Below are 14,455 nucleotides of genomic sequence, written 5' to 3' on the forward strand. Positions count from 1 at the left end.
AACAAAAGTATATTTTCTAACATAGTCAACCTGCATTTCCATGGCCATCCCCTAGGGGGCGCTGCTGCAAGTCCCTGTGCACTATCCTTTAGGTCTCTATTGGATTCCTTGGCCCAGAAAACATAGGATTAGCATATTTAATTAACTGTCTATGTCGTCTAGAAGCCAAGGTAGCACAAATTATATATTTTATGGCGGCCATTTTGAACGTTCAATATGGCGGACATGCAGGTGTCTGTGCAAATGCAAACATAGATTTTTGGATTCCCCATGTTCTGAAGATAAAAAAAATGTATAGTTTTGCTAATCTCCACAAATTTTGAACGAAAGTATATTGTTTTACATAGTGAACCTGACTAAATAGGCAAGTTGCAGCGTTTTATGCTCAGCTGAGCTAATGAGCCATCCTGGACTATACCATTCAAAAGAGGTGTATTCTAAATCTAGCATATCATAATTAGAGCATACAATAAATACACTACATACACTTTCAATACATAACTAAACACCATACATACTTAAATACCCTTAACCCCCACAAGTATATTAAAACTCTCACTGAACTACAAAATACGCTTGCCTCACTACTACAACATTCTCACTTGGTCCAGCCCAATTATACTGGACAGAATAGCTAAACTTAAACAGTAACTGTTAAGATTCCAATCGTCACTCAACATTACATATCTTACACTTCTATACATATTGCATTTAAATCTCTATTGCACGTATTCCTCTTCCGTATTCCACATTGCATTGCTCTGCCCATCCTGATTACCACCAAACATTTCGGTCCCCAGGTGGGACTAATTAGCTGAGTGGCCAGCTCAACAAGACAGGAAACACAATTCACAATGTTCAGTTAAAAATGTATTCAATCAACAATAAAATCAGGACTGTGCAAAATACAACTGTGCAAATTGATAAAGTGCCAATACCTAAAGTGCCCATATGCTGTGCAAATATCGTTCAAATACTACGGGTTAAATTAATGTGCAAACATAGTAATAGAGGTCCTCTCTGTTACAGGGGGATAATCATAGAGTGAGTTGTGGGAACAGCAATCAGGTAAACTTGATCCTTGATCGAGTTTAAATAAAACTTGAACTCCTCTCCAGGCTTGATGTCAGTAAATAAAAGTAACATTACATTGATGTGCATATCTCTCTAGTCTGAGCTGGGCAGTGTGTCATGATGTATCAGCCAGGTCTAGGTCTCTGTTCTGTGACAAAAGTGAGAGTGAGTATTATGTTTGAATTTGATAAATGCCAGCAGTATGTTTAAACTGCTCATTTAATATGACCATACTGGGCGTGGAGCCTAATATTCTATATTGCATATGTCCGTTGGACCGCTAAAATCCTACAATTACGAATCAAATGTAGTGTCCCAATCCGACCCTGACAGTGTATTAGATTCGAATAGGCCAGTGTTTCCTAAACTTTGGGTTGGTTGCGGACCCTTTCTTAAGGTTGTGCAACCCTTAACGTCACCACTGCATGGCAATTCTATGATATGTGAATTCATTTTCCTAATTAAAATAGCCTACAAAATAGCATTTTTTTTGTTGCTATGCTGCATGGTCTGCTCAGCTCAGCTGCTGTGTGTGTGGGGGACCGCGCCCCCACCCCCTCTTCTCGCTAACCTGGACGTATACAGGATCTGAAAATGCAGCATTGTGCTCTCTGGCAGAGGTAATCTGAAGACGAATCCCATGTCTTGTAGTTAAATCCTCGTTTCCCTCACTTGCATCTCGAGTTCCCAGCAGAAGCTCTCGCTGAAAAATTGGTTGCAGCGAGAATGGCAGAGGTGATGCTGAAAGTGACCCACACATGGTGTGACTGCTGTGATTTTTCTCGATCACTATCACTTGCGTGCATGATGTGGAAAGGAAAATACAAGGCAGAGTTTATAAATGTTGGCTTCGCCAAGGCCATTCGAAATGCAGATAAACAAATTGGACCGGACTGGAATTGCTGACGTTATCTTGCTAGCCCCAATTGACATGAGCCTGCGAATCGGAGATTCACTGGTGTGTGTGTGTGTGTGTGTGTGTGTGTGTGTGTGTGTGTGTGTGTGTGTGTGTGTGTGTGTGTGTGTGTGTGTGTGTGTGTGTGTGTGTGTGTGTGTGTGTGTGTGTGTGTGTGTGTGTGTATTTGTATTACTATACTTGCGAGGACCAAGTATAGTAGAATTTGAAGAAATCTACATTGTGAGGACCATTTTCCTGGTCCTCACAAAACAAATGGTTGTTTTATTAAAAAAAAGATTTTTAGAGATACGTTTACAATTAGAAAAACAATCAGGTCAGGATTAGCCATTTAGAGGTTAGGTTTAGGGATTGGAATTAGAGTTAAACATGATTTATACTTAGTTGCGCGCCAGTGTCATGCACCGAAAAATAGCCGATCTATAAGCTCACAACGTGTCGCAGCGCGACGCGTTGGCAAATGACAAATGGCAAATGATTCCCACAATGACCCGAAGCACACAGCTAAAATAACGAAGGAGTGGCTTCGGAACAAATCTGTGACTGTTCTTGACTGGCCCAGCCAGAGCCCTGATTTAAACCCAATTGAGCATCTCTGGAGAGACCTGAAAATGGCTGTCCACCAACGTTCACCATCCAACCTGAGAGAACTGGAGAGGATCTGCAAGGAGGAATGGCAAATGATTCCCAAATCCAGGTGTGAAACACTTGTTGCATCATTCCCAAGAAGACTCATGGCTGTATTAGCTCAAAAAGGTGCTTCTACTCAATACTGAGCAAAGGGTCTGAATACTTTTGATTTAATGAATACTTTAATAGCTCAAAAAGGTGCTTCTATTCAATACTGAGCAAAGGGTCTGAATACTTATGGCCATGTGATATTTCAGTTTTTCTTTTTTAATAAATCTGCAAACAGTTCTACAATTCTGTGTTTTTCTGTCAATATGTGGTGCTGTGTGTACATGAATGAGGAAAATAAATGAACTTAAATTATTTTTGCAAATGGCTGCAATATGACAAATAGTGAAAAATGTAAGGGGATCTGAATAGTTTCCGTACCCACTGTATCTGTACTAACAGTGAGTATACTGTAAATTAGTGCTTTCATGAAGCACAATGTCATCCATGGCCACAAGGTCAGCCGTTCCCTTATAGCTTTAGATTTCTGCCAGTCTTTAGTCACACGTTTGTGAGTTTTAAGAGAAAATACATACTATAGCTACCGTACGATTTTAGTGCCATTCAAGATAACTTAGTTGTAAGTATAATAATAATAATAATAAAATAGGGTCCTTTGTGAATACGGCCCCAGATTGTTGCAGTCACGGGCATCACATCAATCCAGTGTTCGAAACATAGTTATTACTCTATGATCTCGATCGTCGCTTTGTCTCAGGCTATTTCTCACCGAAACTTCTTTTGAGCAGAAACTTCTGATAAAACGTATTCATTGAGTATTCATGGAATGCAGCGCGTCTGCCAATGGCAAGACACCCACGGGGCCATTATCGCCGTGCATCATACACACATCACACACACACAAACACATACTGTACACGTACACACAGACCTCAAACGGGAGCTGTCATCCAGTGAAGGGTGCACGCAAATGCATGCAAGCATATCTGTCTATTCACCTGTTCATCTGGCCTGTGATGTGCCTATTGGAGACAAGTACTAAAACCATCATAATCATCCTAATTTTCCCGCAGGCATAATCCTTAACCCTTTAAGACCGGGAACGCATCTGTGTGTCATTTTTAGATTCCTGTGGCTATTCAAAAAATAGCCAAAATAGCGAGTGCCGCGCTATAAGCTTGTAGATCTGCTATTTTTGAAAAATCATGAAAATGTGCGCAAATCTTTGAATATATGTGTTTTTTTGTGATTTTTCAAAAATAGCAGATCTACAAGCTCGGAGCTTGTGTATCTGCTATTTTTGAATAGCCAAAGAAATCGGAAAAATGACACAGATGCGTTCCCAGTCTTAAAGGGTTAAAAGTTGCAATAATTTGTGTACATTTAGCGAAGTACACAACGTCTTAGCCCCAAGACTGTGAGCGTTGGCTGCATGCCATATCACATTACCGGGAATATGTTCCCAGTGCCCCCATGGTGGCGTCAGAAACTAGCGAAAACACTTGTCACTGACTTAGTCATGGCAATTACGCTTGGAGAACTCTTGCTTCGGCTGCCCTCGAAAGCTCATTGCTGTGAGAAAGTCATTGTCATCCACTTGTCTCACGCCTGGTTGGACTCATCAAATCAGATGCCTTTTTTCTTTCTTTTTTCCCTTCTCTCTCACATGAACCCCCCCCCCAACCCCCCCCCCCCTGCCCACCCCACCAATATAATAACCACACGTATGTTTTTCACTTTCGCGACTCAGTGCACTGAGCCTCTGCTTCTTCTTTCTTCTTTGCAGCCGCTTTATATTTCTCTCTCTCTGTCTCTGTCTCTGTCTGTCTCTCTCTCTCTCTCTCTCTCTCTCTCTCTCTCTCTCTCTCTCTCTCTCTCTCTCTCTCTCTCTCTCTCTCTCTCTCTCCCGTTCTCGCTTTCATTCTTTGAAAGTGGTGGAGGGAATTCGAAATGAGCATATTCTATTCCAGAAAACGTGGCCACTCTCGAGTTTTCATGATACAGGGATTTAAATCTATTTGTGAACGCGTAATATGAAATGCAGCCCTCGGTCATTTTATTACTGTGTTTTTGTTGGGATTATTGAAATTGTAGCAGCAATCTGTTTGGATTATGGGATGCTTTGGTAATTCCAATACAAGCAATTGCGCACAAATTAAATTTGTCACCACAAGGAAATAGAAAGTGTGTGTGTGTGTGTGTGTGTGTGTGTGTGTGTGTGTGTGTGTGTGTGTGTGTGTGTGTGTGTGTGTGTGTGTGTGTGTGTGTGTGTGTGTGTGTGTGTGTGTGTGTGTGTGTGCATACAGACGCGCTTGTGGAAATCATTGCATGTTTCTCATTTTCCAGTCCACTACAGTTGGTAATGTGAGGGCTTGGCCAATCCACTCCAACTCTCACTTCACAGTATCAACCCCTGCAAGTTAGCAACACACACACACACACACACACACACACACACACACACACACACACACACACACACACACACACACACACACAAGAAAGAGTGTGTGTGTGTGTGTGTGTGTGTGTGTGTGTGTGTGTGTGTGTGTATGTGTGTCTTCCTTGCTACTGGTTGCTCAGTCAGGTGAGTGCCCAGTCATGCGGGCAAGGAACGTCTGTTGGTGAAGATTGGCATTCTGGTCAGGCCACTAGAGCCGTTGAAACAATTTAGAGACGTAGCACCCCTTGCTGTGTGTGAACCAAACGAATCCGCTGCCCTACGATGCCACTCCAACACATGTTCCCAAAGACACACGTCAGTTAATTAGCCTATTTTTGTACCCAACTCTGATATTTCTTACACTTTCAGTCTAAAAATTGCACAGTTATATTCAAATGTTTTTATTCAGTTCTCATCCATCAAGCAATAACAACAAGAAGGCAATTATCAAATTCAATATCAATGAAAACTACAGAAATAACAATAATAACCCACCCACTCTCCCCTTGAGAGACTGGCCAAATGCACAATCTATTCAATTAGCTATGTTATACAACAAGTAACATGTAAAATTTCAGTAAAACGTTTGCCACAATGTCCTTTGTTTGTTTAGGCTCTGTTTCATCCACTTTTAATTGTTCACTATACATTTGGCTCTTTAGAGCATATTTATTTTCTGTCAACAATATTTTGGCTCAGTAGTGAACCAGCCTAAATAACTTCAGACAGGAATGTCCAGTGGGATGAATTGATTGATTGATTGATTGATTAAATACTGTATTTGCACTTTGCCAAAAAAAAGCACAGGAAAGTCAGTTCAATGCAAGGTAAACAGAGGGAGGGGGGCGGGATGGTAGCCCTTTTTTGTCAGTGGCAACGTTAAATGGTTGTAGCCTAAATCCCTTCGCACCAGCAGATGCGGGGAATGTCCGGTGGGACGAAGGTGCATCTGTTATGCGACTTAAAAAACTTCAATTCAATTGGTAATTTTTGTTTACAGGTTGGGACCGTGCATGCATTCCAAAATTCCTGGCTTAACCTGCACGCTATGCGACCTGATGCTGAAATGGACAGCTGTTGTTTCTGATGCTTCAGACAGACAGATAGATAGATAGATAGATAGATAGATAGATTTTTATTATAGTGTCCTGCACCACAAGATGCCCAGCCTGCACGGGCTTATAAGACACTCACACAATAATGTACATACACCAAGATACACTACAGACAGAATACATAAACATATTGATTGTCCAAGCTGTGGGTTACGGATACATCGTCCTCCAACGCAACTGCCATGCTTTCTTTTTCCTTATTGAACAGCCAACTTAACATAACATTCAGACATCCAAAACAAATCTGGATTCTTATCCTGCATTCTGACACTTTCAAATAAATAATTTCTTACATCATTGTTCAGTGGACAGTGAAAAACAAAATGAAACTCATCCTCCAGCTTCATCTTCAAATGCGTGTGCATTGCTCTTGATTTGGGGTTAAACAACTTTGTGTATTCATTTAATAATAATACTAATAATCATATATATGAATCACAATATTTTTGTATTAATAATCATAATAAAATAATAATAGTCCAAAAAAACAACATGATGATAAATTGGGATACGATTGCAGATCGTGATTTTGCCCAAAAAAAATATGATGTGATATTTTGGCCATAATGCCCACCCCTATGAATAGTCAGCATGCCCATATATGGGCAATTGGGCATATACTGACAACATCAGGGATCTACATATATGGGAATAAAAGGGACAAGGACAGACAAATACAGAGATCTACATATATGGGCATAAAAAGGACATGGACTGACAGACACAGCTCTCCATATATGGCCATATCAGTCACATCGGCTGTGGCACGTACGCGTCGAACTCGAAATTCGCGCCCGAACGTCTAGTTATATACAAACACCAACTCAAAATGGCACAGTTAGTATATGCAACAACACTGTTTACCTTTGGTTTTCCAATGATTGATATTGTACCAGTGATTGTCTCATAGATTAAAGAGAGACTTTATTTTTATTCTGGGAAACATTCCAGTCCATTTCTTTCACTAAAGGTATGATTTATTTTCTGTTGCCAGAAGTGTTAAGCATTTCCCACAAAATCGCCTAATGAATCACCACCTTAAGTTGTTGATTTGTGGTTTTTTAAATGCAAAGTGTTTCACAGTTTCACTAGCACAACAGCAGCTACGATGCTTATTAGAAACCCATTTTTCTTCATTTTCTCACTTTCACCGATTACAGTATGTGGCTGAATATAAGCAGCAGTACTTTCTGCTGTCCTCCTTACCTCCACCTCACCACCTTCTCAGCCTAATTACCCCGAAGGCAGTGCTTTGTCTCCTGGCCTCGCTGCCCTCCACTCTGTACCCTTTCTCCTCCCTCTGCCACAGTTCCCCCTTCCTTCAGTGTCCTCCTTGGCACAAGGGCAATAATAGAGAGAGAGGGGGAGAACACAGGCACAGGGGTTAATCTGTTGACCTGGGCCTTTGTGCAGCGTATACTTACTGTTCTAACCTATTACTCTGGAGTCCACACCTCAGCTATTACTACACGCTGTCTGAAGAAGAGGGATTCTTAATCCCGCTGGTTGTATCGCTACAGTCACAGTGCAGCTCCAGTCTGTTAGCACGTGGCTGTGTGACTATGGCCTGCCGTTGGCTGTGCCAGCTGTCAGTACACATATGCTGAATTATTAGAAAACAGGATGACGCTACCATCAAATTGTCCATCTTTGATAGTTTGTTGATTTGATGATTTTGTCAAAATGACAGTTCTTTATTTCTTCTACATTCTCAAATTTTGAAGAATTAAGTAAGCAGATGTTTAACAATAATTTTACTCTTGAGAGCGTAAAAAGGAAACCTTTTTACGCTCTCAAGAGTTAAAGATGTATAAGGGTCCATTTGGTTATCAACTCTGCATCATTTAGCTGGGGACCACCTGGAAACTCCTCAAGGACCACTGGTGGTCCCCGGACCACTGGTTGGGAACCACTGGTTTAGACAGTAGATACAGTAGGTAGATTTCTTTGCATGAATACGCATTCGAATTTTTGCTAACCTGTATTTATTCTAGGAAAGAGACTTGCTAAGCAGGCGTGCCATTTTTCATCACTGCCCTTATCAAGTAGCGACGGCCTTTCAACCACTTTCGATCTGTCCCGAGTTTGGGCATAGGCAAAACTATCTATGCCCAATGGCGGGGGGGGGGGCTGTCACAGTCACAGAAATTGTTCAGACTAATTGAGAAACCATTTCCACCTCAGAAGATCACACTTCTTGAGAAAGCTTGGCCTTTATTTCTTCCTGTGATGTATGGCCCTGTTCAGTGATCTCTGGTGATGGCAGATCAGCTTTTGTCATTTCCAATGAAGATGTCTGCTCTTACACCTTCCTGGCTCTAGCCAGAGGGAACTAGCCCGAGCAGGGTTGAGGAGATGACTCATAGGGAAGTAAATTGGGCATCACACTCTGTGATGATGTGGTCAAGAAGAGGAGCAGCCATGTTTCATCTGATGCACTCTTCTCTGGTTTCTGCTGGAGCAGGAAGAAAGGCCAAATCAAAAAAATGTGATCCTATGTTATACCTGACTGTTCACAAGATTCTCAATTAGCCTGAACCCTCACTGTGACTGTGACGGACTGTGACATGTATCTCAAATGACAGGTGAAAATTATCAGCGTGGTCAAATCAGCCAGGTTCAGGTGAGAGAGTAAGGTCAAAATGATGTTCCTGAGTCGCTGAGTGCATTGCTTACAACAACCCAATATTAAATAAATTAGTATAATGTTATCAGCATATATGTTTTTTTCCAAGGCACTGTATGTGCGTGCGTGCGTGCGTGCGTGCTAGTGTGTGTGTGTGTGCGTGCTTGCGTGTGTGTGCGTGCGATCTGGTGGTTGTGCTGGGAGTGTTTTGAGGCCACAAACAATCTTGCTTAGGGCCTCCCTGTTAAACTTAATATGGCAAATAGGTGCAGTAGAGGAATTTGTAGGCATCAGTGAGGCATAATTGAATTAGCTGCGTGTAGGTTTTTCTATTCCCGAGCCCCTCTCTCTTTCTGCCCCTGTCCACTCCCATTGTTTGCCTTCCACTGAGCAGATTGCTCGATAACATTCACATGTATGAATAGCTGCTATCTGCAGATTGCAGAGGGGGGGGGCACTCTCCAGCCCCTCACACGGCAACACATGTCGCAGACAGCAAGGAATCTCAATCAAGCTTGTGTGGGCATTCAGTGTGCTCGCGTGGCACAAATAATTGTCATGTCTGAGTTAGAATAATGGAGGACTGCTTTAATGAGATGACAGGAGCAGAATAGCAGTGAGGGAAGGAGGGGTAGTGGGGGGGAGAGAGGGAGGGGGGGAGAGAGAGAAGAGAGAGATGGGGCAGGGGGCTGAAGGAATAGATGAGAGGAATGTATGGTGCAAAGCGGAGGGAGGGAGGTAGTGAAAGGTGTGTGCAGACTTTGAGGGTGGAGAGACGATTGCGTCTTCGTACCTTGTTTGCCGTCTCCATCTGCTTGGTGTAATTAGTGGGCAAGAACTGCAGACACCATCTGCCTGAAAGGAGGAGAATGAGAGAGAGAGAGAGAGAGAGAGAGAGGAAGAGAGAGGAAGAAAGACAGAAAAGAAGACACGAATAGAGAGGGGGAGAGTGAAAGAGAGGTGGTGACAAAAAGAGAATCGAGTCAATGAAGAGTGAGAAAGTGGGGAGGGATGGAAAAAAGCAGGGGAGAGGGACCGAGAAGATGTGAGAACAAGACTCAGGAGGATGTCGTTGATAACAGGTTCATCTGTGAGCTGTGAGGAACGCTGGCTGGAGCTGGAGCCTGTTCATTCACAGAGCCTGTTCATTGTGAACAGTGTTCTTAAAGATTTGCAGTACTCTTGAGTTTGTAGTGCATTATTGCAATAATTATCATTGAATATAATCAAAGACTTTGAAACAGATGGTGCATCTTTCATTTGATTTGATTCCAAAGCAAATGGACTTGTTTTGAAATATGTCCCCTGAAACAAGTGATGACTCTTTCTTTTTTTACTAGGAGATTGAAGCTTTAATTTAAACTGCTGACATTCAAATGGAACTAGAACGATGGCACTCTGCAGAACAACACTTCAGCACCCCCATTGTTGTTTGATTGGACTAGTAATGTATGGTTTGCATCTTGTGTTTCTTATGTCCTCTTATGTCTACCAGATACATAGTTACATGCAGTTTTATCAGAAGCCACACCCACACCACTCCCACCTTTGCCCACTGAGTATGAGAAGTGATGTACATTTCCACCAAGTTTCATGCAATTATGTTCCTACATTCTGGAGAGATCCTCCAGACAGAGAGATAAACACATTGAATGACAAAAACATGAACCCAGTCGAAAATCCTTTGGTGGAGATAATTACGTTACTCCAGAGCCTTGTATTAGAGAGTTCCGCCAATGAGGGGCAGAAAACAGCGCCGGTCATGTGGTTCATGTAACTTGAAATAGTGACAAACGCTCATAGACTCCAGTGCATTCCTTAACTTCCGGTTCAGGGCTTCGTCACTATTTGCCAATAGAAGGCTATGTAGAAGACCTGGCCCGATGAAGTGAATGGAGGTGACGTAACTCTCCTTGAATGGCTCTGGGTTACTCTATTAGAAATGTCTTTCAGAAGCGGATTCACTATAGAACACTGGTGGAGTAAAACGTTTTTACGCTGCAGATGTTTGGACAATTTTTTCACACTGGTACTCCAAAAAACAAAAACAAAAAAAGGGCAAGAGCTTCATCATGATTATGTAAATAGCAGCTTAAATTTACATTTTGAATTGTCCAAAGTGAATTGACCCCCTAGGGACATGGTGAACATGAACCAACGATGGGAGGAGGAGGGGAGGAAAGGCTGATGGAGAAGAAGCAGAGGAAGGGAAGATGACAGTGACAGATGAGACAAAGTGATGCAGGCGTCAAGCAGACAGGCTGGAGGCAGTGGGTCAGCACAGGGCAGAGGAGAGGGAGACGGAGGCAGCATAACTAACGCTAGTATCCATATTACATGATGAACACACACACATGCGTGCACGAACACACACACCTTTGCCCATGCCGTCTTGTCTCCAGTCTACTGTACATTCCAGCGGTTACCTTAAATTATTCACCTGACCACATTCTCACGTCCCCCTGAATTTCTTGCAGTTCCTTTCTGCTGTCTGTGGTCTTCCTGATTCTCTCTTCCTGTCTCTGCCTCTGTCTCTTTCTCCAGTCTGTTTGTTTCTGTCTGTGCGGCTCGCTGTCTCTCTTACCTGTCAATCTGTCTGCCTTTCTGACTCTCTCTCTCTGTCTCTCTCTCTATCCGTGTGTAGGGAACTCCAACAGTGTCTTCGCCCTGGACTACATCAGCGGCTCTCTGACAGTGAACGGTCAGCTCGACAGGGAGAACCCGCTTTACTCAGCAGGATTCACCCTCACTGTCAAGGTAAGCCTTCCTGAAGGGACGTAGATATTACCACCAGCCCAGGAGAGGGATTTGAGTTCCCCGGGGGTTCGATATCTTTACTGCATTACATCAGCACCGTCACAGCTTTGATACACACTCAAACACAAAAGAATCCTCCAATAACCTATTTCCGATGATGTGCAGGGGTTGACACTAAGGTTTCAGAGGCACTTGCCCATCGGGCAAGTACATGTCATGTTCTACTTGCACAATGCCCACTTGCCCAAAAAGAACATTTTCCATTATAAAATGAGAGATCAAATTTGCGCTTTTATAACAAATTAATGTTAAATCCAAGTGGCAACAGTCACTTTGAAAAACCAGAATTAGTGCAACTGCTAGTCGTAAAAAGGTGTCATTGTTCTTCATAAATAGCCTATAATATTTAATGAAGACGGAATGCATTTGCCCATCGGGCAACCTGAAAGCAAACTCCACTTGCCGAAAGTTTTATTTACTTGCCACGGGCAGTCGGGCAACCGTTAGTGTCAACCCCTGATGTGAGACAAACGCATTGCACGTTAAATGTATATTTGCGGTGTGAGATCCTGTCATCAGCCCGTTACCATACTTTATGTGATGGTGTGTGTGTGTGTGTGTGTGTGTGTGTGTGTGTGTGTGTGTGTGTGTGTGTGTGTGTGTGTGTGTGTGTGTGTGTGTGTGTGTGTGTGTGTGTGTGTGTGTGTGTGTGTGTGTGTGTGTGTGTGTGTGTGTGTCTGCTGTGTGAAAGTGTAAATTGCCTGTATGTGACACACAATACCCGAGTTAAATTTAACAACAGGATTCCTCGGCATTTAGATTTGTAATCACAGCACTTAGCGTTGATAATGATGTGCGATTCACAGCCTAATGTTTGAGGAAGGGAAAACCACATGGAAGGACAGGAGCAAACGAGGATGAGGGGATGAAGGAGTAGGATTTGGTGTCCTCAAAGGTGCTGAGACGTCCTTCTATTTGAGCCAGCTCCCTCCCGCAGAGCTTAAGTCTATCTCTCTTGGCTTTTCATCATGTGGAACCTGCCCTCTCGCACCTGGCCCTACATCTTAAAATCCTCGGTGTTCGTTTAACCCATTAAGACCGGGAGGCGGGAACGCAAATGTGTGTCATTTTTAGATTATTTTGGCTATTCAAAAATAGTAGGTATACAAGCTCATAGCGTGGCACCGAGTTCAAAAACATTTGTAACTCAAATCTTATTGCTTCTGGGGATTTTGCAAATGTCTTCTAAATCCTAACAGTTTTATTTTTTTGTATTCAAAGATTTGCACACATTTTCGAGATTTAAAAAAATGTAATCGCAGATCTATGAGCTTGTATATCTGCTATTTTTGAATAGCCCAAAGAAATCTTAAAATGACACAGATTCTTTCCCGGTCTAAATGGGTTAACTCTGAAAGTGCACAAGTGTAACCGACTGACCCATAAGGGTCCAATTAAGGTTACATTTGTACACTCTCTGAGTTACAAGTAGATAAATTAACGCTTCTCATTCTACAGTCAACCCAACTGGTCCCCTCCTCTCCTCTGTCTCTACCATTTATACTCTTCTAATGTTGCACCTCAAAGAGTGTGAGAAGGTGCATGAAATGGATTTGAAGCGACAGCAAAAGTTGAAGGATTTCTGATCAAAGGCCTAGCTTTTTGCAGGATCCATGCAGTACCTTCCTGTTAGTGAATTTTGATGGGCTGTCCCGACAAAGCGTTTTGACTGAATGAAATGGTCCTCAAGAACCTCACTGGCCGTCACAAAAAGCAGTTACGTATTGTCTATTAAAAGTACGAAACAGTACTATTAAGTTGCTGACTTTTATTTATTGTTTCGGCCTGGCGAGAGTATGTTTTACCCCCTGTCCGTCCGTCCGTCCGTCCGTGTGTCCGTCCGTGTGTCCGTCTGTCCGTCTGTCTGCGAGCAGCTAATCTCACACATTGGCCTGTTATAGCGCCACCAGGAGGCCACAATAACGTACCTGACCTGGCGGAGACCTGTGCTCCGAGGAGCAGTTTTTCTAGTTTAAAATGTATTTGAAAGACTCAAAGCATATTATATACTATTCTAGTGCACCTTCAGGTTTAATACAAAAAGGATTCAGGGTGGGAGACAAAAAAGGCTCATCCCTAGTCTATCTTCTTAATTGAAATCAATGATTACAAAGAAGTGAAATAAGCAAAAGTGCTGAAACGAAAAAAGAAAAAACTCCCCCAAAAAATGTATTTATAAGATATGGATTTTTTTTTCTTTTCCCCCCTTCTCTCTGCTTGCGCTACTCTTAGATGGCGCAGCTATTGATTGTGGATTGCCATAGTAATACAACTAATTTCTCAACTTCAGCCAGTTTAGATAGCATTGAGCATAGAGGTGGAGGTCAAATGATTCAGTGGTGGGGGGGGGACAGGAGAGGCTAAACTACCCCGATTACCCAACGGACCACCGTGTTGTTCCAGCCTCGGCCTCGGCCTCCTATTGCCTGTGTCACGTCGCTCCATCAATAAACGCCCAGAGCTCTCCGTTCCTGTCTTTCTCTCCAAATCTCCCCCCTCGTTCTCCCTTCATTTTTTCAGAGGCCTTCACATCACTGGACGCTGGCAGACACAGAAAGAGAAGGAGAGAGTAATTGGGTCTTCTCAATGGGACTCCTTTCTCTTATATCTCATTGCTCGAGAGAGAGAGTGTGTGTGTGTGTGTGTGTGTGTGTGTGTGTGTGTGTGTGTGTGTGTGCGTGCGTGCGTGCGTGCGTGCGTGCGTGTGTCTGTGTGTGAGTGTGCGCGCGCGCGTGTGTGTGCGGGCGCGCGCTTGGCCCTCTGTTGGCCTCACTTTGTGCCTATTTCTATGATTGCTTTGTGTCTGTCCATCTTTTGATCCAATA

At 42.9% G+C, this 14,455-nt stretch overlaps 1 protein-coding gene across 1 annotated transcript in view; it reads left to right on the plus strand.

Annotated features, from left to right (window-relative positions):
* cdh23 (cadherin-related 23) overlaps positions 1-14,455 on the plus strand; it is a 306,429-nt gene that overhangs the window by 142,596 nt on the left and 149,378 nt on the right. The window contains exon 10 of the mRNA XM_084076986.1: positions 11,458-11,570. Coding sequence (XP_083933112.1) covers positions 11,458-11,570 — 113 coding nt within the window. The remainder of the gene's footprint in view (positions 1-11,457; positions 11,571-14,455) is intronic.

This window comes from Gymnoscopelus microlampas (assembly GCF_963454915.1).
Source record: "Gymnoscopelus microlampas genome assembly, chromosome: 13".
Taxonomy (NCBI): domain Eukaryota; kingdom Metazoa; phylum Chordata; class Actinopteri; order Myctophiformes; family Myctophidae; genus Gymnoscopelus; species Gymnoscopelus microlampas.